Consider the following 24029-nt stretch of genomic DNA (forward strand, 5'->3'; position numbering starts at 1 on the left):
TCGCATGCTGGCCAGGGTGCTGAACACTGAATCTGTCCCTTGACCCCTCTGAATCTCACTTCCCCATTTATTAAATGTGTTTACTCAGAGGGGCGCCTGGGTGGCTCAGTCGGTTAAGCCTCTGACTTCGGCTCAGGTCATGATCTCACAGTCCTTGAGTTTGAGCCCCGTGTCGGGCTATGTGCTGACAGCTCGGAGCCTGGACCCTCCTTCAGATTCTGTGTCTACCTCTCTCTGACCCTCCCCCATTCATGCTCTGTCTCAAAAACAAATAAACGTCAAAAAAAATTTTTTTAATGTGTTTACTCAGAGACTTTGCCCCACGTTGCTGCAAGGATGAAATTAACAATACATAAAGCACACAGCCTCGGGGACCTTAGGCTTCCTCCAGTCCCAGCCCCGTGCACCCAGGACCAGCAGTTTTGTTCCCCTCCCCAGCACCCAGAACTAGTGTCCTCGACAGGTACACTTAATGGATGCTGAAGTACAGGGTTGGTGAGAGGGGTAGAGGAAGGAGGGAAGACGGGCAAATATTACAAAGGCTGAAACCTGGAGTGCCTGGGTGGCTCAGTCGGTTAAGCGTCTGACTCTTGATTTCAGCTCAGGTCATGATCTCATGATTGTGAGATTGGGCCCCGCGTCAGGCTCTGTGCTAGGCATGGAGACTGCTTAAGATTCTCTCTCTCCCTTTCCCTCTGCCCCTGCGCCCTCGAGCTCTCTCTCCTTCTCTCAAGAAAATGCCTGATACCTAAGGGTTGCTGAGGATGGAAGTGGCCTGGCCTCCCTCACGGACCACTTGGGCAAGCAGTCTGGCCATCTCTTACCCCATCTCCAAGCCATCCTTCCCCTAGGCATTTACTGGGAGAGAATGAGGTATAGTCACCGTAAGACAGGTACAAAAAAGGCTCAACACAGGTTTATCCGTGATAGCCCCAAACTGGAAACAACCCAAATGTCCACCAACAGGTGAAATGAACAATTAGTGAGGCAATGAAAGTTTTATGGAGCTAGTATTAAGTGAAGGTTATACCACACTGGGAACTAAATGTACTGTCATTGAATGACAGACTTTAAAATCCTTAAAATGATAGGTTATATGTTTTTTGTGTTTTGCCACAACGTTAAAAAATGGTACCCAAGAATACTCCAGAGCCATGAAAAGGAGCAACGCCAGCTTCTCACCGTAACATGGGGAAACAAGGGAAGCCAGATCCAAGAACAGATACCCCCTGTGATCCCCTTTAATGTGAAGTTCGAAACCAGGTAAAACTCACCTATCATGACAGAGGTCGGGGCAGGGGAGGGGAGAATCAACTGGAGAGCCCCAAGAACTGCCAGGAGCTGGGAATGTCCTAGATCCTGACTGGAGTGTCATTGCCCTTGTCAACCTCCACGTTTAACATTTGTGAACTTGACCATGTGTATGTTAAGCCTCAAGAAAAAAAAAATGTTAAAAAGAGAAAAGAATTGCCAGGGTGAGAAGACAAGAATGTCCATCAGTCCTGAGGGCTAAGGGTTCCATTTTCCCCACAAATGCTATTATCTGATCCCTCTAGGGACTGATGACCTAGAAACAGGCCTGGAGCTGGGTGGGGACAAAGGCAGGAGGGCAGTGACCTTAGTCTTGTGTCTGGGATTTCAGAAATGATCCCCAGATGCTTCATCTCTGGGGAGTTGCTTCCCACATTCCCCATACGAGGGTCCCCAGTCTGGATGACATCATGAGACAGGAAATCCTCAGGACTCCAGAACACTCAGAACACCAGCCCCCAGAGTCCTTGGAGAGGACCTTTCCTCCCAAATCAGACACCCTGGTGAAGACACATTCTCACACTTCAGGGCCCTTTAAGACAAACTAGAATTAATTAGCAACAACCATAACTCACAGCCTTGGGCAGAAGGAAGAGCACAGACTTCAGTCAGAAGGTCCTGGGTTCAAGTCCTAACTTAATCACTACACGTGAAGGAATAAATGAATGGTGGAGAGATGGGCTTTTCATCCCCATTCCACAAGGCTTTATTATGCATTTCCAGGATGTTCAGCCTTGTCCTACAAAAGGCTGGGGGTCCCGAGAGGCCTCTGCCTGGCCTGGCCTCCAACGAGCTCCCAGCCTAGTAGGGGAGACGGAGCCTGACAGAGACACTCCCATTCCTATTATTGCTCAAAGCAATAATACAAGAAATCACAGGCAGCCAGGACACAGGGGAGGCAGCTAAGAAGGAGGGACTAGGGTAGAGGAAGTATGCTAGGGCCAAAAGAGAGAGAGGAAGTGGAGTACTAGAACATTAGACAGCACGTGGCCAGTGACTGTTACACACTGACCAGGGAGGAAGTTGGGCTGAACGACCCCAGATAATGAAGGGCAGCAGAAGGCCAATCCTGCTTCCCAGGCCTTTTCACTTCTGTCTTGATTTGTTTTGTATACCTCCAGAGATGGAGGCCTCAGTGCCAAGAGAGACGGCCCAGCCCTCCCTGGGCACAGGCAACTGTCAGCAAGTTTGGTGCAACATGATTTTTTTAAAGCAGTGACCACCATAGTTAAAAGGGCTGTGTGCGATTGTTTGGGGAGGAAGGGTTACTACCGACGTGAGGCCGGCAGTCGGCGCCTGCTGCAGACTGGATTTAAAATCAGACTCCCCTGGATTCAGCTCTCTGCTCTCTACTTAAGGGGCTCATGACTTCATCTCTGCAAGCCTGCTTCTTCTCTGAAACGACCATGATAACATCACCTACCTCATAGGTTTATTCATTGAGCTAATGGAGTAAAATGCCTGACACATAGGTGCAAGCGTGTTACCCTGCGCCAGGGCCCAGAGTGCTCTGGAATGTGTCCCAACCACAAATGTACTTTCCTACCTCTAAAGCGTTGCACATGCTCTAACTTGCCTCAAATGCTCTTGCCCCACCACTCATACCTAGCAAACTCCTACACATTCCTTAAAGCCCTAGCTGTAAGATACCTCTCTTTTCTCTGTTCAAGCCCTGACCCAGGGACCTAGGGGCATGTGGGCCTGGTTCTCACTGGGCCCACTCTTAACGTGATGAGTTCCCTGAGAACACGTGGTGGGCATGCAGTCAAAGCTTCTTGAATGAACGAATGGATGGATGGATGAATGAATGAATGATCATGTGGGAAGGGTGGCCAAAGCAGAGGCCCAAGAGCCTGTCAACCACTTCGGTGCCCACGTCCCCAGCTCCCAAGACCTAAAGGGGCCAGCGGTGGCACACGAGGGGCGAGGGGGCTTCCGGGCGGGGTCTTCAGGTCTTCCGGTACGGCCCCTTTAAGGGGCGGGGCCAGTGGGGTGGGCGCTCGGAGCGTCAGTGCGGCGCGAAGATGGCGGCGGCGGCGGCGGGCCCCGGGGCGACCCAGGCACCGAGCTCGCTGCTGCTCGTGGTGGGCGGCGAGTGCGGGTGCTCGGGGCTGCTTGCTTATGTGCTGGAGGAGCTCGAACGAGGTCGGGTTGGCCTGGGGCCACGGGGTGCGAGAGGCAGGCGCTGCCGCGCGTCTCGGCCCGAGGGTGGGGGGGGGGCGGCCGGGCTGGGGGCGGGGAGGCGATGGGCGGCGGCGGGATCCTGGGGGCCCAGAGGCTCGGTCTTCCTCACGGTTAGGCTTACGGCGCGGGCAGAAGCCTTGGGCGCGCACGGAGGAAGCGGTACCCGGGCCTGGATTGGGCTGCCTCGCCCCGCCCCGCCTCGGGTGTAGCCCGGGGACGGGACGGGGGCCCGGGCTTTGGGACCCGCGCGATTGGGCAACACGGGCGACGGCTCGGCTTCCCGCCCAGTGGGCCCGCCGAGGGGAGGGTGGGGTCGCCTCGAAGCCCCGGGTCATAGCAGCTTGGATGTCCCGGAGGGAGGAGCTGGGATGGAGAGACTGGGCCTGGAGCCCCGGGGCCCACTTTCCGTTGCTCCACAAGGAGCGTGCTAATTGGGGTGTGGGCGGGCGCAGCCTGCCCAAGGGATTTGGCATCTGGGGAGATGAATCATGTAGGTGCACCTGCGAGGTTCACCTGCAGCCACTTGGCACAGGCGTCGTGCACCCCACACCGTGTTTGGAGGGCATTCATCCCCCCCCCCATTCAGATGGGCAGGGCCTTCGGTCTGGCGCCTGCAAAACGGAAAGGCAGCGCACATCTCTGCGTACTTGGGAATGTCGTCGTCTGTGCCCATATCCTCCCCCACCTCCACCCCGCCCCGTGCGCAGGGATAGTGTGGAAACCACAGGTTCAGCTCTGCCCTCACGGTGCTAATAGTCTGATAGGGTGCAGGATCCAAAATGGGTGAGGACAAGTTTGAAGCTCCCAGGCTGTCAGGAGTGCTCAGAAGGATGCAAAGCGCTGAGGGCCTAAAGGGTGGGTCGGGAGACAGAGGGAAGGACCTCCTGAGAGCGGGAAGAGCTGGTGCAAAGGCCAGGAGGTGGGAACATTCCTGGCAGGGCAGAAGGGGCTGTGCGACAGTGGTGGGGGTGGGGAGATGATGGAGGGGACCAGATGACTGTTCAGGAGGTGGGGGCTCTTTTGTTGATGTTGTGAATCTTCTCTGTGAAATGCCAAATTAACGCTTTGGGTCCCTTGGTGCGGATGCAGAGGGAACGCCAGAGGCACCTTAGGTGGTTCTGAGTCTCCAGGCTGTTGCGTACAGGGGCAGGTTGAGGGGAAGGGGCTGGGATGGCTCCCACCTGCCAGATGCTAGTTAACTGAAATATTGTGGGAGCTGGGGAGCCTAGTTGACTTCCTGCCTCACTTCTCCGGCCACCACCCCCCTTGCCCCCAACAGGCATCCGGTCCTGGGACATTGACCCTGGCATTTGCAGCCTTGATGAGCAGCTCAAGATTTTCGTGTCCCGGCACTCTGCCACCTTCTCCAGCATCGTGAAAGGTGAGACTGGAGACCCCCCGTGTCCCAGCCGCTCCCCTTCATTGGGCAAGTGTTCTCTGAGTGCCAGCTGTGTGCCAGGCACGGGGGAGGGTTCGGGTATGGCTGTAAACAGCCACAGTAACAATACAGCCGAGATCTGTCAAGTTGGAGCAGGGCTGGGCCCCGACCAGCACTGCTAACTCCCTTCGTCATCAACTCCACACATGGCAGGAACTCGTATTTTTGTCCCCATTTTGCAGATGAGGCAGCTGAGGGGTGGGGGACAGGGAGACCTCCAGGAAGTGGGCTTTTTGGATGAGAGGCATCTGGGGGCTGGTGTGTCAAGTGGAGGGAAGGGCCCAGGCAAGGTGAGAAGATATTTGGAAAGTGAGGGGCTGCTGAGTGGGCCTGGAGGGTAGAGTGTGGGCCCTGTGTGGCAGGGACTGTGTATGGTTTGTGGCTGTGACCCCTGTACGGTAGGTGCTCAGTGGATGGGGAGCTGGGAGAGGAGCAAGATTGAGGGAGGGGTTGGGACGCCTGGGCCAGCCCCACACGGCCCAGGATGACCCACAGAACAGAGCAGCTAGTGGGCGGGTTCCGGGTATCACCGGCAGCCCCTCTTGCCTCAGCCAGCCCGTTGAGTCACCTCTAGGCCGCTGCAGGAGGGGAAGGAAGTGTCCTTCGCCTCATTGTCCCAGCGGTTCCTGGTGGCTTCCTGACCCCTCGCAGGATTTGGGGGTGGGAAGGGGCTGGAAATCCCATCGGTTCTGTGTGACCTTGGCGGCCATTTCCTCTCTCTGTGCCTTGGTTTCCCCACCGGAATGGGGCAATATCCGTACACGATGATAAGCGTGTGATAAACTGATAAAGGTTGACCAGTGCCGAAAGGTCCTTGCCTCTCTAGCCTTAGGCCTGGTGCTCCATTTCCGAAACCTCTGGGCTCTGAGGGACAGACGAGGGTTCAGATCCCGGAATCATCCCCACTCCCCTCTTCCTGGCCCATGAGGCCTCCCTGGCCCCATGCTCCCCGATGCTCCCCTCGCTCTAGCCTCTCCCGCCACTTCCTGATCCTCACTTGGAGCCCAGTCCTGCCTCAGAGCCCTTGCCCGTGTCTTGCCCTCCTCCTGGTGTACCTCGTTGGCCCTCCCTGGGCTCAGGCTCCTTACCTGTATGGGGTGACAGTGGCGTCCCCCATAGGGCTGACTGCTGTGAATTGGGGCCTGTAAGCAGGGATGGCCTTGTTGTCACTGTTTCCAATGTGAGGCCTGCCAACGCTGGTTTCCTGTTCCGGCCTCATCCTGACCCGCGGCTCTACCACGTGCCTGTTGATTCTCAGATGACCCCCTGGCTGGGGTTTCCCGGAAGCAGAGTCCCGGAGGGGCTTGTGGCTGCCTGGGGTCACACAGGGAGGCAGGGCTCGACACCGGGACCGCCTGACCCTGTGCGCAAGGCCCAGCCCCAAACTCACAGAGCCCAATACCCCCACAGGCCAGCGGAGCCTGCACCACCGCGGAGACACCCTGGAGACACTGGTCCTCCTGAATCCATCAGACAAGTCCCTGTGCGATGAGGTAGGGAACAGTCATCCGCAGGGGGCAGGCTGTCGGGACCGGCACCATGCCAAGTCTTGACTTCCTGCGTCCCTGACTTTGTGCTGTTTGAAATTCTCTTGACACTCAGCAGCCTCACCCCCTCCTTCAGGAAGTCTCCCTGGATGGCCTCAGCTTCAGCTTGTCACCCCCTCGGAGGTGACGGTGGGAGGAACAGGTGAAGTCAGGAAAGACTGGAGTTTGCGAGGAAGGTCTGGAGGCAGGAAGGCAGGACTCGGCTGACGTTTGCATCTTGTGCCTCTCTCGCTAGCTGGGCCCCCCAGGAGTTGTCTGAATTGACTTTTTTTTTGTTTTCTTTGTTTGTTTTTTAGTTTATTTATTTATTTTGAGAGAGAAAGTGCGTGAGAGCACAGAAGGGGCAGAGAGGGGGAGAGAGAGAACCCCAAGCAGGCTCTGTGCCGTCAGCTCAAACGAAGAGTCGGACGCTTAACAGACTGAGCCACCCTGGAGCCCCCGAATTGACTTCCTAATCCTTCTAATTCATGGACATCTTATGCCCTTCTCCTAGTTACCCATAGGAAAAATGAACAGGATGAAGCCCAGGACGCCCCTCTAGAGACCCCGGTATAGGTGGATTCCTCTGATCGAAAATGCTCCGTTTTGTTCCCTCAAGGAGCTCTGAAGGAGATAGAGCCAGACAGAGATACACTCTTCTCCATGGCCTTGAGGCTGGGCCAGAGAGAGAGTGGGCTCCAGGGAATCCAGAAAGGGTATGGTGGGCTTCTAGGAAGAGGAGGCCCCGGAGCCTGGCTTTGTAGGAAGAGCAGCAGGAATTTGTTGGGGGAAGGGTGTTGGGCTCAGCAGGAGGCCCGGAGGGTACCCTTCCAGCTTCTAGTTGAGTACTGGGGTGGGGACAGGGATTCGGGTGGTTGTATGTAGATTTGGGGCTGGGAGCCGTCTCAAAGCAGGGTGTAGGCCTTGTCACGGCACAGAGTGGGGCCTTTAACAGTCTCCCCCTTCCTCAGCTCCGGAACCTTCTGCTGGACCCTGCCCCTCATAAGCTGCTGGTATTGGCTGGGCCCTGCCTGGAAGGGACAGGGGAGCTGCTGCTCCAGACGGGGGGCTTCTCGCCCCGCCACTTCCTCCAGGTCCTAGGGGACAAAGAGGTAAGCCACCTCCTTCCCCTGGCTCTGAGTTCGGGCTGTGTGGCCCTAGTGACCTGTCCCTCTCTGCACCCCATCCCTTCCTCTGTGGAGCAGCAGCAGTGACACATGTCCCTCCCATTGTCGGGCCCCAGTTCCCTCACCCACGACGGTGTGTGGTTTGAGGCTAGGCCTGTAGATCAGCAGACATCCCAGAGACCTCGAGTGGCACCCCAGCTTCCAGGTCCCAGCTGGGTAGGGTCCTTTCTAAAGTCCTTCCTCCGGGTGTGGCAAATGAACAAAGCCGGCCGATAAACCACCTTTTTCCGTTGTAGAGAGCGAGGTGACGACGGTGAGCTAAAAAGCAGAGGTGGGGAGCATGGAAGGTGTCCCTGGAGGGAGCTGTGCTGTAGAGAACAGCAAGTGCAAAGGCCTTGGGGCAGGGAGGGGGGGGGGAGGGAAGCAGGTGGTGAGTCAGGAGCATGTGTCTCTGCGGACCGGGGGGATGGCTGGGTTTTGTCGTAATGGTGACGAGGGTCGGCCAAAGGACTCTCCCAGCCCCAGGAATCAAGATGGAGGGGCCCTTGCCCACTTTTCCCGAGGCGCTGGGTGTTGCCCGGCTCCAGGGGGCTTCTTAACCGTCACCCCCGCCCCTCTGTAGATCCGGGATCTTCTGGCGTCCACACCCCCACCTGCAGACCTGCCGAAGCTCACCATCATCTGCCCAACCTTCGGTGACTGGGCCCAGCTGGCACCTGAGGTGCTGGGCCTCCAGGGCGCGCTCCGGGTGCAGTGGAACCCACCCGTGCAGCTGCCGGCTTCCGAGGGCCTGAGCCAGTTCCTGGAGTACGTGGCTGAGTCGCTGGAGGCCCCGTCTCCCTTTGAGCTGCTCGAGCCGCCAGCGTCCGTGGGCTTCCTCAGGCTCGCCCGGCCTTGCTGCTACATCTTCCCCGGCGGCCTCGGCGACGCCGCCTTCTTCGCCGTCAATGGCTTCACCGTGCTGGTCAACGGTGGCTCCAACCCCAAGTCGAGCTTTTGGAAGCTGGTGCGGCACCTGGACCGGGTGGACGCCGTGCTGGTGACCCACGCCGGCGCCGACAGCCTCCCGGGCCTCAACAGTCTTCTGCGGCGCAAGCTGGCCGAGCGAGATGAGGCGGCGGCCGGCGGGGGCTCCGGGGACGACAGGCTCCGCAGGCTCATCTCCCCCAACCTGGGGGTCGTGTTCCTCAACGCCCGCGTGGCCATCTCGCGTCTGGTGAGCGGCGAGGACGAGGCGGAGCTGGCCCTGAGCCTCTTGGCCCGGCTAGGCATCGCGCCCCTGACTCTGAACCGCGGGCCGCTCCCGGCCGAGCCCACCGTGCTCTTTCAGAAGATGGGCGTGGGCCGGCTGGACATGTATGTGCTGCACCCGCCCGCGGCTGGTGCTGACCGCTCGTCGGCCTCCGTGTGCGCCCTGCTAGTGTGGCACCCCGCGGGCCCCACCGAGAAGGTGGTGCGCGTGCTGTTCCCCGGCTGCACACCTCCCGCCCGCCTCCTGGATGGCCTGGTCCGCCTGCAGCACCTGGGGTTCTTGCGAGAGCCTGTGGTGACCCCCCAGGACCTAGTGGGGCCTCGGCGAGCTGAGAGCAAGGAAAGCGTGGGCTCCCGGGACAGCTTAAGAAGAGAAGGCCGGACAACGGCACCGGCCAGGCCTGCCCCGGAGCGCCCTGTGGGGGCCCGGAAGGACCCGCCTCGAGTCGAGGCCCCCCGCAGGGCTGAGAAAGAAGCCAGGCTCCCCCGGGAGGTGAAGAAGGACCCCAAGCCAAGCGTCCCTCGGACCCAGCCCCAGGAGGCGCGCCGGGCAGCCTCCACTTCGGTCAGCGTGAAGAAGGCGGGTGCCCAGGCCGCCCCCAGGCCCCGCAGGGCACCCAATATCCCCCGCCCGGGCGTCCCGCCGGCGGAGAACGGGCCCCACAGCCCCCCCAGCTTCCGCTGTGGAGAGGCCAGCCCGCCGCCGCCAGAGGCCTGCGGCTCCCCCGCCCCCCAGCTGGTGGCCACCCCCAGCCAGGAGAGCAGCCTGGAGCTGGGGCTGAGCCCGGCCGGGGAGGACGGCGGCACCTTGGAGGAGAAGACGCTGGAGCTGCTTTTGGGTGCCAGCACCCCCCGGCCGCGTACACCCTCGCCTACTGGAGCCCACCAGGGCCCGGCGGAGGGCAGCGGGCGGCTGTCGCTGAGCCCGCTGCGGGGCGGGGAGGCTGGGCCGGATGCCTCGCCCACGGTGACCACACCGTCACTGCCTGCCGAGGTGGGATCCCCGCACTCCACGGAGGTGGACGAGTCCCTGTCCGTCTCCTTCGAGCAGGTGCTGCCACCGCCGCCTGCCACCGCGGGCGAGGCTGGGCTGAGCCTCCCCCTCCGCGGCCCCCGGGTACGGCGATCGGCCTCCCCGCACGACGTGGACCTGTGCCTGGTGTCACCCTGTGAGTTTGAGCACCGGAAGGCTGTGCCCGTGGCGCCCGCGCCCGCGTCCCCGGGCAGCTCTGATAGCAGTGCCCGGTCCCAGGAGCGGGCGGGGGCCCCGGGAGCTGAGGAGACCCCACCCACCTCCGTCAGCGAGTCCCTGCCCACCCTGTCTGACTCGGACCCCCTGCCTGCCGCCCCCGGCATCGCGGACTCGGATGAAGACATGGAGGGCGCAGGGGTCCCTCGCCGTGACCCGCTGCCCGAGCCCCTCAAGTTCCCCCCGCCGCTGCCCACCCCGCCCAGCATCTGCATGGTGGACCCCGAGGTGCTGCCCCCTGAGCAGGCCCGGCTGACGGAAGGCCACGGCCGCACCCGGAAGTCCGGGGTTCGCCCTCACCCCAGCACTGCCGCCTCCAAAGCCACTCCCGCGACCACTGCCAAAACCAAGGGACTGGCCGGTGGAGACCGGGCCGGTCGGCCCCTCGGCACCCGGAGCGAGCCCAGTGACAAGGGAGGTCGGGCACCCCTGTCCAGAAAGTCCTCGGTCCCCAAGACGACCACTCGGGGCCCATCCGGTAAGTACCCAGGGGCTGAAGTGCTACAGCAGGGTTACCGGCCCAAGTCTTTGTTCCCTGTTTGCTGTGTGGCTTCAGCCACGCCTGCCACCCTCTCTGGGCATCAGTTTTTCCTACAAAATGGAAGCTCTGGCTCACTTGTAATTCCGAGGCATTCAAGCAGTGCCACCCGCGGAAGCATAACGTGAGCACATCTGTCATCATGAGGTCGCTAGCGCCACAGCGAGTAGAAACGGGTGAAATTAATTTTAATAGTATATTTAACCTGTTTGCGTAGAGATTCCCAAGCCCCCCACCACCAGGCTCAGTGTCGCAGTCAGGACTCGGGATGCAGTCCTACTCCTGTCTCAGCTGTGTTGGAGCAAAAGGATACAGAACGGAATCGGCAAAGAGAAGGGGCACGGGGAGGGGAGGGGCAGGCACAGGCTGGTAGAGTCGTCTCCCAGTGTGGTCCCACCGTGTGCTTAATGCCCGAGCAGCGTGCCATGGTGACCCATACGAGGTGGTGTCCACCAGGGATGCTCGTTAGAGACTGAGCGCCCAGGGTGTTGCTGGTCGCGTTGGCACCCTCTGCCTGACATGTGCCAGCATCCCAGACTCCTCAGCAAGGGTGAAGCAGGCGTTCAGCCTGAGCCACGCTGCTGCAGAGCAAACAGGCGCGGTGAGCCACTCTTGTCGCTTAGGGGTGGGAACCTTTCTGAAATCCAGGCTCCCCAGACTCCAGCCAGGGCCACCCCGTAAGCAGACCTATCTAAGGATAGCAGTTTTAGGTACGCTGCGGTAACTTTTCTTCCCGGTTTTCCTTAGTTGTGATGAGGTCTCTTAACAGGACATTTAGCACCTCAGCCATTGCTAAGTGCACAATTCCGTAGCGTTAAGTACGTTCCCATTGCTGTGCAACCAGCCCCACCAATTGGTCTCCAGGGCTCCTTTTTCTCTTGCAAAACTGAAACTCTGTCCCCATTAAAAACTAATTCCCACTCCTCCTCTCCCAATCCCTGGCACCCTCTGGTTCTGCTTTCTGTTTCTATGAATCTGACTCCTCTCGGGACCTCCTGCAAGTGAAATCATACTATATTTATCTTTTGTGACTGGTTTATTTCACTTAGTATCATGTCTCCATGGTCCATTCACGTTGTAGCCTGTGTCATAATTCTCTTCCCCTTTTTTTCGTTTTTAAGAATTTCCTTCCTTTTTAAGGCTGAATAATACCGTGTTGCACGGATGGACCAAATTTTGTTTATCCGTTCACCCACTGATGGAGTCTTGGGTTACTTCTGCCTTTTGGCTACTGTTGAATAATGCTGGTATGAACGTGACTGGACAAATATCTCGTGGAGACCTTACTTTCAACTCTTTGGGGCATATTCGCAGAAGTGGGATTGCTGGATCACACAGTAATTCCATTTTTGAGTTTTTAAGCAACCACTGTGCTGTTTTCGACAATGGCTGCACCGTTTTACATTGCCACCAGCCGTGCAAAAAAGGTTCCAGTTTCTCCACATCCTCGCCAGCACTTGTTATTTTTTGAGTAGCCACCTGATGAGTGTGAGGTGACACCTCGTGGTGGTTTCGATTTACATTTCCCGAATTAATGATGTTGAGCATCTTTTCGTGTGCTGTCGGCCATTTATATACCTTTTTTTGGAGAAATGTCTGTTCAGGTCTTTTGCCCCTTTTTGAATCGGGTAGTCTTTTTGTTGTTGGGTTATGAGAGTTCTGTATATATTGTGGATATTAACCCTTTGTCAGGTATATGATCTGCAAATATTTTTTTCCCATTCTGTGGGGTTGCCTTTTTATTCTGTTGATCGTGTTCTTCGCACAGAAGTTTGTAATCATCATGAAACCAGTTGGCTTTTTTTTCTGCCTGTGCTTTTGTTGTCACATCCAAAAAATCATTGCTAAATCCAGTCGGGTGAAGCTTTTGCTTTGTTCTAAGAGTTTTATGGTTTTAGCTCTCACATTTTGTTCCAGGATAAATTGAGTTAATTTTTGTCTGTGGTGCTGAATAAGGGTTCAATTTCATTGTTTTGTACGTAGACCTCCGATTTTCCCAGCACCGTTGGTTGAAAAGACGGTCCTTTCTCCTCTGATGGTCTTGGCATCGTTGTCAGAAATCATCTCATCACATACGTGAGGGTTTATTTCCGGGCTTTCTGTTCCATTGGCCTATCATGTGTCTGTCTTTTTTTTTTTAATGTTTATTCACTTTTTAGAGAGAGAGAGAAAGAGAGAGGAAGGGCCAGAGAGAGAGGGAGACACAGAATCCGAAACAGGCTCCAGGTTCTGAGGTGTCAGCCCAGAGCCTGACGCGGGGCTCAAACTCACGAACCGCAAGATCATGACCTGAGCCGAAGTCAGACGCTTAACCGACTAAGCCACCCAGGCGCCCCTATCATGTGTCTGTCTTTATGTCAACACCACACTGTCTTGATTACTGTCCCTTTACCATAAGTTTACAGATCAGGAAGTGTGAGTCCTCCAACTTTGTTCTTCAACATTGTCTTGCCTTCTGGAATCCGTTGAGATTCCATATGAATTTTAGGATGGTTTTTCTATTTCTGCAAAAAGCCATCGCTGGCACTTTGATCGTGACAGCACCGAATCTGTAGTTTGCCTCAGGTAGTGCCAACGGCTCGACGGATATTAAGTCTCCTAATCCACAAATATGGGATGTCCTTTCTGTGAATTTTTATGTTTTCATTTCTTTCAGCGGTGTTTTTTAGTTTTCGTATATTTTGTTTTCTTGGCTAAATTAATCCCTAAGTATTTTATTCTATGTTAATACTATTGTAAAGACAGTTGTTTTCTTAGTTTCCTTTTCAAATCGTTCACCATTAGCATATAGAAGCATAATTGGTTTGTGTGTGTTGGTTTTGTGTCCAGCTACTTTGCCGAATACATCTATCTAACAGCTTTTGTGTGTGTGTGTGTGTGTGCGCGCGCGCGCATCATCTTAGAGTTTTCTACACGTAAGAGCGTGTCATCTGTGATCAGAGATAACTAATTTTTTTTCTTTTTTTTTTAAATTTTTTTTAACGTTTATTTATTTTTGAGACAGAGAGAGACAGAGCATGAATGGGGGAGGATCAGAGAGAGAGGGAGACACAGAATCTGAAACAGGCTCCAGGCTCTGAGCTGTCAGCACAGAGCCCGATGCGGGGGCTTGAACTCACGGACCACGAGATCATGACCTGAGCCGCAGTCGGACGCTTAACCGACTTAACCACCCAGGCGCCCCTAATTTTTTCTTTTCTAACGTAGATATCTTTTCTTTTTCTTGCCTGATTGCTCTGGCTAGCACTCCTAGTACTGTGTTGACTCTAAGTGGCAAAAGCCAACATTCTTGCCTTGTTCCTGCTCTTAGAAAAAAAGCTGATAGTCTTTCACCATTGGGTATGATGTGAGCTGTGAGTTTTTCATACATGGCTCGTGTTATGTTGAGGCAGTTTCATGCTATTCATAGTTTGTTGAGGGTTTTTTTATCATGAAAGAGTGTTGAATTTTGTCAAATGCCTTTCTGCAACAGTTGAAATGATTGCGTTGTGTTATTCATTCTGTTAACGTGGCCTATTATATTGATTTTTCTTTTCCTTTTAAGACTTTATTTTTAAGTAACCTCTACACCCAACGTGGGGCTCAAACTCACGACCCTGAGATCAAGAGTCGCATGCTCTACCTACCAAGCCAGCTAGGCAGCCCATATATGTGTGTGTGTGTGTGTGTGTGTGTGTGTGTGTGTGTGTGTGTGTGTATGTGTGTGTGTGTGTGTACGTACACATACATACATTTTTTTTTTTTTTTTTAAGATTTCATTTTTTGGAGTGTCTGGGTGGCTCAGTCAGTTAGGTGTCCAACCATGAGGTCATGATCTCATGGTCCAGGAGTTCAAGCCCCACACCAGGCTCTGTGTGACAGCTGGGAGCCTGGAGCCTGTTTCAGATTCTGTGTCTCCCTCTCTCTCTCTGCCCCTCTCCTGCTTGCACTCTGTCTCTGTCTCTCAAAAATAAATAAACATTAAAAAAATGGTTTTTAATTTCATTTTTAAGTAATCTCTACACCAAACGTGTGGCTATGTTGATTTTTCATATGTGGAACCATCCCTGCATCCCAGGGATTCCCACTTGACCAGTGTCTGATCCTTTTAATATGCTGCTGAATTTGGCTCGCTAATATTTGTTGAAGATTTTTGCATCAAGGTTCATAAGGGATATTGGTCTGTAGTTTTCTTTTCTTCATAGTGTCTTTGACCTTGGTATCAGGGCAACACTGGCCTCCTAGAATGAGTTAGGACGTGTTCCCTGCTCTTCAGTATTTTTGGAAAAGTCAGAGAGGGATCGATGTTAGTTCTTTAAATGTTTGGTAGAAACAGGCTCAGGAGGATTTTGATTACTGATTCAATCTCCTTACTAATGATAGATCTGTTTAGCTTTTCTGTTTCTTTGTGATTCAGTCTTTGGTAGGTTTTGTGTTTCTAGGCATTTGTATGTTTCTTCTTGGCTATGCAGTTTCTTGGTTGTACAGCTGTTCAGAGTACTCTCATCATGCTTTTTATGTCTGTAGAGTAGGTAGTAGTGTCCCCCTCTTATATCTGAGCTTATCAATTTGAGTCTTCTCGCTTTTTTCTTAGTCTAGCTAAAAGGCTGTCAGTTTTGTTAATCTTTTTTTTTTAAATTTTTTTTTACACGTTTATTTATTTTTGAGACAGAGAGAGAGACAGAACATGAATGGGAGAGGGTCAGAGAGAGAGACACACACACAGAATCCGAAACAGGCTCCAGGCTCTGAGCTGTCAGCACAGAGCCCGACGCGGGGCTCGAACTCACTGACCGCGAGATCGTGACCTGAGCCGAAGTCAGACGCTCAACCGACTGAGCCACCCAGGCGCCCCCAGTTTTGTTAATCTCTTTGAAGGACCAACTCGTGGTTTTGTTGGTTATCTTTTGTGTTTTTCATTCTCAATTTAAAAAAAGAAATGTTTTTTAACGTTTATTCATTTTTGAGACACAGAGACAGAGCATGAGCAGGGAAGAGACAGAGAGTGAGGGAGACACAGAATCCAAAGCAGACTCCAGGCTCTGAGCTGTCAGCACAGAGCCCGATGCGGGGCTCGAACTCAAGAACTGCAAGATCATGACCTAAGCCAAAGTCGGACGCTCAACTGACTGAGCCACCCAGGCACCCCTCTATTCTCAATTTTTAAAATCTCTGCTCTAATCTTTATCATTTCCTCTCCTCTGTTAGCTTCAGATTTACTTTGGTTCTTTTCTGGTTCCTTAGGTTAATAGTTAGGTTGTTGCATGGAGATCTTCTTTTTTAATATAAACATTTATACACAGAAACTTGCCTTTTATCTCTGCTGTCTCTCAAAGAGATTCTCTTTCAGCAGTTGGACTATTCGTGTGTCTCAATGTGTGTCATCCTACTTGGAATTTGTTGAGCTTCTTGGACGTTTACTAACGCCATTCATCAAACATGGGAAGCGTGGGGCCATTATTTCTTCAAATAATCATTCTGCCCCTTTCCTCCTGGGACTCCACATGTGTATGTCGGCCCTCTCGATGGTGTCTCACAAATCCCTCACGCTGCCGTTCACTTTCTTCGGTCCTTATTTCTCCCTGTTCCTCGAACTTGATAATTGCTGTTGTCCTATCAGAAATCACTGTTCACATCATGAATTAAATTCCTCTGGTGAATTTTTCATTTCGGTTATTGTACTTTTTAGCTGCAGGATCTTCTTTTGGTTTATTGTTAAATTTTCTCTGCCCTTAGTGATGTTTCTGTTTTTATTCACACATCGTTTTCTTGCATGTCTTCCTTTCTGTGGGCATTTTTAAGTTGGTTTAAAGTCTTTGTTCAGTAAGCCCACCATCTGGCCTTTCTCAGGAGTGGTTTCTGTTGATTTTTTTTTTCTTTCTTTTTTTTTTTTTTTTTTTTTTTTTTTACCTTGGGCTATACTTTTCCTGTTTCTTTGTTCGCCTTGTGATTTTTGCTGTTGTTGAAAACTGGACATTTGAGTTTAATAATGTGTTAACTCCGGAGATCCAAATCTCCCCCTTCCCCAGGGGGAAGGTTTGTGTGGCTTCTTTGTTTAATTTTTTTTTTTTTTTAATGTTTGTTTATTTTTGAGAGAGACAGAGTGTGAGCAGGGGAGGGGCAGAGAGCGAGAGGAAGACACCGAATCTGAAGCAGGTTCCAGGCTCCGAGCTGTCAGCCCAGAGCCCGACGCGGGGCTCAAACCCACAAGCCGCGAGATCATGACCTGAGCCGAAGTCGGACGCTTAACTGACTGAGCCACCCAGGCGCCCTTTCTTTGTTTAATTATCATGTGCTGTTTCTGTTTTCATGAGCCTGCACCTTTCTGGGTGTGTGTGGTGATTTTCCCAAATCTCCCATATATATACAGTGGCTTTTTTTTTTTTTTTATTAAGTTTTTAATTTTAATTCCAGTATAGTTAACAGCTATATGAGTTTCAGGTGTAGAGGATAACGATTCCAGGCGGTGGCTTTTGAACGGCTTAGTCCTTACGTGTCTCGCTCCTTAAAAGGGGAAAAAGTGAAAAATGAAGTGGGGAGGGGTAGATGGGAGAAAAGGAGAAAAAAATGTTCCCGTTCTCTCGATCTCCTGGAAGTCAGGGAGAGGCTGCCAGCACGACTCTTGTCTGGAAGGGGAGACGGATTCCCGGTGCTTCCCAGCTTCACCGTCATCCCCCGGGTCCTCCTGCCGAGTTCATACTCTGTACGCGTGCTATGATCGCAGAATATTCCAACATGCTGTCGCTATGAAAGATGACTAGCTAATTCCCCTTCTCGTGGCCACGCTGAGTCTTGGGTGCCTGGTGTGTGCTTTGCACCGAACCCCAGCTCGTGTCAGCTCGTCCCTGCCACGTTCCGGTGCTCAGTGATCACGGCGGAGGGCACTGCGAGCCTGGAAGTACCGGGGGTGGTGGGAAAGCAGTGGTGATGACTTGAGCTGGTGTCCCCGAGTGCTTGCTCACCGGTTGCAGGTGCCTTGGTGGCCCTGCCCTCCGGAAGCTGACCGATGTCCCAGGCTTCTCTCGCCCCGTGGCTTGTCATTAGTTCCCAGCCTCGGTGCCCCCCTGAGCTGCCCCCTCTTATCCTCGTTGGGCACTTTCCGGGGGAGACACCTGATGGGCCCCTGTGAGCTTTAGCAGCTCAGGGGTCCCCAGCCCAGAGTGGCTACCCAGGCCTGTGGCCGAGGCTGGCACCTGGAGGCTGGGAGTCATCCGAGCCCCTGTGTGCCTGGGCGTTTGGCCCCTTGAGGGTCTCCTTCTCCCACTGCCTCGGACAGACTGACCCTCTGCTAGTGTCAGCAGACTGTGTCTTAGAAGGGCCAGAGGGCAAACGTTGCCAGCTTTGCAGGCCTGGTGGTCTCTGTCCCAACAACTCGACTCCGTGCCGCGGCAGAACAGCAGCTTCGTATGGAACCCAAAGGGCGTTCCGGTAAAACTGCGTTTACGAAAGCAGGCGCTGCTGTAGTTGGCCGGTCCCTGCCCCACCCCGTCCTCCTGTCCTGCGGCCTCTGCCCATGTTCCCCTTGTCTGGCTGTTCCGCCTCTGCTGCTCCTGTCTCCCTCGGGCTCGTCACGGCCATGGCGGCTTTCTCTTCTGGAGACTTAAGATCCTCACCGCCACTGTTCCCAGCTATGAGTGAGGGATGCCGCCTGCCCAAAGCTAGGGGATTCACTCACCCCGCAGATGCCGCGGCAGCCCTCTGGGCCCACGCCCTGAGCCAGGCAGTGTTCACGGTCCAAAGATGTCAAACATCTGGCCAGTTTCCCGTGCCTCAGATCCCGATTTGTCCTCAATTGATTATGATTATGAGACACTCGCCTGGGACCGGTGGCCTCATTCCCCTTTGCGTAAGCTCTAGGTTCAGGGCCACGGATGAGGCTCTGAAAGCAATGCCACGTCCAGTCTCCCTCTTGCAATTCTGTCCTTCCCACACCCACTCTGTCTCCCCATTGCCCTTGGGGGCAGGGATTTTTGTCTGTCTGGGTCACTGGCACGTCCCCAGTGCCTAATGCCTGGGAGGACTTGATAAATGCCCTTTGAGTAATTGAGCAGATGGATGCCGCAGAAGCAGCAGATTGTTCTAGATACTGGCTGCCTTGGGAGCTTAAGCTCTAAAACCCCGTCTTTCTGGAAGCCCTCCCTGATTGCCTCCTCCTACCCTCCTTACCTCTGGCCCTGGGTATGTCTGTGTCCAGGGACCAGCCAGGGAGGGTCCAAGCACCGAGGATATGGCCAGGGGTCTTCGCAGAGTTCGTTGAGTAACTTCCCATGCCAAGGAGAGCTTTAAGATAGTGAGATCAGGCCTCCTCCTTGAGGAGGGAGCCACTCAGAGAGATGTAGACAGAGGCGGGAGCCCCTTCCCAGGCCCTGGGTCCCAGGAGCTCAGGTCTGACCCCGTCCTTCTTGCCCGCAGGGTCAGCTGGCAGCCGGCCAGGTGGGTCAGCAGCCCCTCCCGGCTCCCCCGTCTACCTCGACCTGGCCTACCTGCCCAGCGGGAGCAGCGCCCGGCTGGTGGACGAGGAATTCTTCCGAAGGGTGCGTGCGCTCTGTTACGTCATCAGCGGCCAGGACCAGCGCAAGGAAGAGGGCATGAGGGCTGTCCTGGACGCACTGCTGGCCGGCAAGCAGCAATGGGACCGTGACCTCCAGGTGCGTGACCACCCCGGGGCCCCAGACAGTCTTGGCACGAGGTCGGGCCGCACACCTCCTGGCGTGTTCCTGTTGAACTTAGTCCTGGGAGGTCTGTGTGACCTTCACCCGCCCACAGAAGAGGGAGTGGGGCTCAGAGAGCCCGAGCTGTGTCCCCAAGGCCACGGAAATGAAGGCAGGTTCACGGGTCCCACCAGCTCTCAGGACTCTGTTCCCGTTGTCCCCTCCGTCTGGAGCAGCCTGGATGAGGGTGAGGACGGGCCCGGTTTGATCCGCTTCCCTGACTCCTGGGCTCTTAACCATCCCAGTCACGAGAATTGGCCAGGAGGAATAGGCGAGGTGTCCACGTAGCTGCGAAAGTTGAGAATTGATCCTGTGGGCTGGGGCTGTCCCCCAAGGAAGCCTTGAAGCACATCCTTGAAGGGTGACGCAAGTCTGGCTTGAAGGTGCCTGGCCACCCATCCGGCGTGTGAGGTGCCGACGCCCAGCCTCTCAGGGAGCATGCGCAGCCTCTGTCCCCCCCCCCCCCCCCCCGCGCCCCCTCCCACCGCACAGCTTGTCGGGAGCCAGGATGGAGGGTTCCGGGCACCGGGCGGAGGTAGGGCAAACTTGGTGTGTGCGAGGGAGGAGCCGGAGAGGGGCCCGGGTCCTTTGGGTGCCGTGGGGACAGGAAAGGACCTCAGGGATGGGCGGGTGCAGACATCCGGGCGAGAGCTAAGGGAAGCAGAGCAACTGTGGTCAGAGAAGAAGGGTCTCAGATGCCGGGGGTGGAGCAGGGGCCTGGGCCCAGAGGTCACAGGTGCTCCCCCTCACCGTCAGCCTGTCTGTCCCACCCACAGGTGACCCTGATCCCCACCTTCGATTCCGCGGCCATGCACGAGTGGTACGAGGAGACACATGCCCGGCACCAGGCGCTGGGCATCACCGTGCTGGGCAGCAACAGCACCGTGTCCATGCAGGACGAGGCCTTCCCCGCCTGCAAGGTCGAGTTCTAGCTCGGCGCCTGACACCCGCCCCCGCGGCCCGGCATCCGCCCCGACCCTGAGATTCACCTGCGTCACAAATAAACCAGGTACTCCACCCGGCTGTGGCCTCAGTTCCTTCCGCTGGCGGGAGACTTGGCAGCCTCCGGGACGGTCATCGCCGCCGTGTCGGCCCCCAGGTCAGGCGTGCTCCGGCCTCCGTGTCGCAGGCCGGAAAAGCCAGGCCCGGGGAGGGGGTGTGCCTTTCCGGTAGTGACCGCCGGCAGCCGGTGCCCGCCGCTGACCGCGGCCCTCCGGCCCGACCCGGCAAGCGTGAGAGGCCGATTTGTACTGGCGGGGAAGCTGGAACCCCTGAGGGCAGCCGGACTCCACTCTGCCACACAAACCGGCCAGGGACGGGGTGAGACTGGAACCCCAGGCTCTGTGCTCTGAAGCGATAGAACAGGTCACTCTCCGTTCCTAGAGATACCTCATGCTCGTGGCAGGAGAGTCACATGCCACAGGGAGGTCTTAGAGGAGAACCTGAAACCCAGAGATTACAAAACATCCGTTCCCGAAGAACCCCTTGCCTGCTCTCTGCACGCGTGGAGATAACCTAGCTAGAACGTTAGACGAGGTGCCCTGCGTCCTGGCTTGAACGGCGACCCGAAAAGCGTACGTCTGAGCCCTGACACCTGGTATCTGTGAGTGTGTCTGTGTCTGGAGAAAGGGATTTTCAGATGCAGTTAAGTGAAGGCTCTTGAGATTCTCTGGATGGGCCCTAAATCCAATGACGCGTGTCCTTATAAGAGACAGAGGAGGTGACACAGAGGGGAAGAGCACGCGGAGATGGAGGCAGAGACTGGGGTGATGGGGTGATGGGGCCAGAGCCGAGGAATGCTGCAGCCCCGGAAGCTGGTGAGGAGTGATTCTCCCCTAGAACTTTCTGAAGGAACCGACCCTGTGCACGCCTTGATTTCAGAGCTGGGCCTCCAGAACTGCAAGAATGAACTGTTGTGTGTGGGACCTTGTGACGGTCCCGGGAGATGTTCTGAGCCGGTCGGCACACGGCTCGCTTCCCCGGACACGGCGGCCTGAGTCCCTGTGCGTGGCCGCGTAGGCGTCCTGGTACAGACTCCTTCCTCCGGCCGTCTCGGGCCCCGGCTCGGCGCGTCCAGGCTGCTGTGGCACAATACCAGGCGGCTTCCCCGACAGACGCTTCCTTCCCGCAGCTCCGGAGGCTGGACGGTTGAGACCAGGGTGCATCAGGGTGCCAGGGGTCGGCCGAGGGCGGGCCCTCCGGCTTCCAGATGGCTGCCTTCTGGCTGTGTCCCCGCGTGGACAGGGAGGGGGCGTGGGGGCACATCCTCTCACGGCCCCTCCTTCGGCAGCACCAACCCCGGGATGGGACCCCCACCCCCCTGGCCTCCGTGACCTAACCCCCTCCCGAAGCGCCCCCCTCCAGACACCATCACGAAGGGGAGTGGGGCTCACGCATAGGAAATGAGGGGGTGTTTTGCACTAGTTAGGGCTCAGCTGATCGATGACTAGTGTCGTCGTTGGACTGGCCTTTGTGGTTCTGCTTACAAGACGCCCTTCCGCAGACACCCATTGGGAAAAAAATAAAGGTTTCTCACTTACCAGACCTGGAGATCACCCAGCGCCCCCAGGGCCACATAGTGAGAGGGGAAAGGGGGGACTGAGACAGAGCTGCTTGTTCACTGGCTGGGCCTCTGCTCTTATTGGGTCCAGGATGGGAGCCCAGGGTTTCCAGGGCCCATTGTTTCTTGGTAAACTTAAAACCTCCCAGTGGGAATTTAAAGTGATGGGAGGGAGCAAAAACAAAACAAAACGAGTGGCCCGAAAGGCCAGTTACCAAAATCAACCAAGACCTCTAAAACAAGGAGCCACGGTCGGGGCAGGCGGCCTCTTTCTCTAGAGGCGTGGCTGGCGAGTAGGTTCATTCCAGCTACCATCTTTGAAGAGGATGCCTGGGCAATCAAAGCTTACGTCCCGCACTCGCATCACAAGAAGGAAACAAACTGGCCTTACCCCACAGGGGGCACACAATTCCGTCTGGAGCTGGCAGGGCCGCAGCAGCCAGGGACACATCTTGCCTACCAAGGGTTGGTCTGTGGGACCTGACTGCTTCGTGTGGGAGCCGCCGAACCGGCGTCTGGCGGTCTTCCTGTGGGATGTCGGGACTTGGCAAGGCCGGGCATCAGGAAGGGCAGGTGGACGCCAAGGGAACCTGCGTGGGCGCCCACAGGGACAGGGCCCACAAGGGCACCGTCGGTGAGGCCGCGACCAAGGTCAATGCGCACCCAGCCGGGGACAGGTGCGGCAGCCGCCTGGGGAGCTCCCCAGCGCCTGGGACCTGGGTCTGTGACCCTGCGCCCTCTGTCCGTTGACCGGGAAAGCGGAAGTGCTGGGATCCGAGCGCCCCCCACCAGGCGTGTCCTTCGCAAAGCCGCGCATGCGGGTTAGGGTTACGGCCCTTTGTCTTGCCTTTTCCTGTTGCGGGTAAGGGTGGGCTTCTTCGCTCAGGGCCTGGGGGCGGGCCGCTGTTTATAACACTGCCCGAGGTGACATTTTGGCCAGACTGCCCTGTGGCAGGTGCTGCCTCCCATTCTCCATTTCGTTTATCACCAGGGAGGGTTTCGCATTGGTATTAATTGTTTAATTAGCTGCTTCCACTGTTTTATTATAGGTGTTTCTTCTCACTGATACGTCACAACTCTACTTTTTCAAGAAACGTGAGAAGGTTTTTAATTGTGCTAAAAAACACATAAGATTTACCATCTTAACCATTAAGCTCTTGTGCGGTGAGTTCGTTTCTCCCCCCCACATCTTTCCACTTTATGAACAGTTTTTCTGTAAGCATTTTGTTTTCATGGTTTTCAAACCACAATCTTTAAAGGTCTTTCTTTTGTGCTCTGAGAGGCCTTCCTCGCAGCTGGCACAAGTTCTCCCATGGTGTTTTCTCTGTGTTTCTCATGTTAACTTTTATTTTTATCCGTCTAGGACTTATTTGGGGATGAAGAGAGATGGAGGGGTTGCCCCAGCCCCAAGGGCCAGCCGATTGTCCCAGGCCTGGTGCAGATTTGAAACGCTCCCTCCTCCCTGACTAAGACCCCAGTGGGTTTGCGTCTGTTTCTACATCTGCTCTAATCCATCACCAACTTTTCTGGCCCTCTCCCCGCTATTTTCACTGGTATATAGTCTGGTGTCTCTTAATAGCTCCTTAGCAGGTTCTTTCTCCTTAATTTTATTTTTTCCCTTCTTAAATTCCCAGCTGTTTTCACATGCCCCTTCCTCTTGGGAGTTCTAGAATCTGCACAGAGGGGGCCCAAACACATGTATGAGAAATGTCACAGGGGCGCCTGGCTGGCTCCTCTGGTAAAGAATGTGATTCTTGATCTTGGGGTTGTGAGTTCTAGCCCCACGCTGGGTGTTGAGATGACTTAAAAAATAAAAATCTTTTAAAAAGAAAGAAAGAAGGAAGGGATGAAAGAAAAGAAAAGAAAAGAAAAGAAAAGAAAAGAAAAGAAAAGAGAAAAAAAAAAGAAAAGAAAGAAATGGTATAAACTTCTGCTTTTGACCACGTCGTAGACTAGATTCTCAAGCCGATCTTCCAAGAAAAACAGTGAAAACTGCCGAGTAAAAAGAGTTAAATCTTGATGAACGCGTCCGTGGGCAAACAGAGGCGAAGGAGCAGTCAGAGGCCAGAATGTCCACAGAGGCGGGAGGCAGCTTTTGCGTTAGGCTGGGTTTGGTCTTTCGTTTTCACGGACCTTCACGATGGTGGGTCTGTTA

At 55.2% G+C, this 24029-nt stretch overlaps 1 protein-coding gene across 2 annotated transcripts; it reads left to right on the top strand.

Annotated features, from left to right (window-relative positions):
• The first annotated feature begins 3335 nt into the window (after positions 1-3335).
• On the top strand, positions 3336-23660 carry MAP1S (microtubule associated protein 1S). Of its 2 annotated transcripts, XR_006965172.1 has the most exons (8): positions 3336-3456; positions 4775-4876; positions 6344-6426; positions 7431-7571; positions 8209-10564; positions 19016-19251; positions 20091-20323; positions 20698-23660. XR_006965172.1 is itself a non-coding variant. In XM_047096270.1 (7 exons), exons 1-7 carry the CDS (start codon positions 3336-3338, stop codon positions 20244-20246), a joined length of 3195 nt encoding a protein of 1064 aa, XP_046952226.1. In that variant the 3' UTR covers positions 20247-20335. The 2 variants fall into 2 exon arrangements, 1 of the variants encoding a protein (XP_046952226.1); XM_047096270.1 differs by lacking the exon at positions 20698-23660 and having other exon boundaries at positions 20091-20335.
• The last annotated feature ends 369 nt before the right edge of the window (positions 23661-24029 follow it).

Source organism: Lynx rufus, unplaced genomic scaffold (assembly GCF_022079265.1).
Source record: "Lynx rufus isolate CCGP_SWC_20201006 ecotype Redwood Valley unplaced genomic scaffold, mLynRuf1.p SCAF_4, whole genome shotgun sequence".
Lineage (NCBI taxonomy): Eukaryota > Metazoa > Chordata > Mammalia > Carnivora > Felidae > Lynx > Lynx rufus.

Excerpts from the sequence above, each read along its gene's own strand:
- MAP1S (XM_047096270.1), top strand. The coding sequence starts at position 3,336 with ATGGCGGCGGCGGCGGCGGGCCCCGGGGCGACCCAGGCACCGAGCTCG. Across the intron at positions 3,457-4,774 it reads GCTGGAGGAGCTCGAACGAG|GCATCCGGTCCTGGGACATT; the intron begins GTCGGGTTGGCC and ends TGCCCCCAACAG. Across the intron at positions 4,877-6,343 it reads CTTCTCCAGCATCGTGAAAG|GCCAGCGGAGCCTGCACCAC; the intron begins GTGAGACTGGAG and ends ATACCCCCACAG.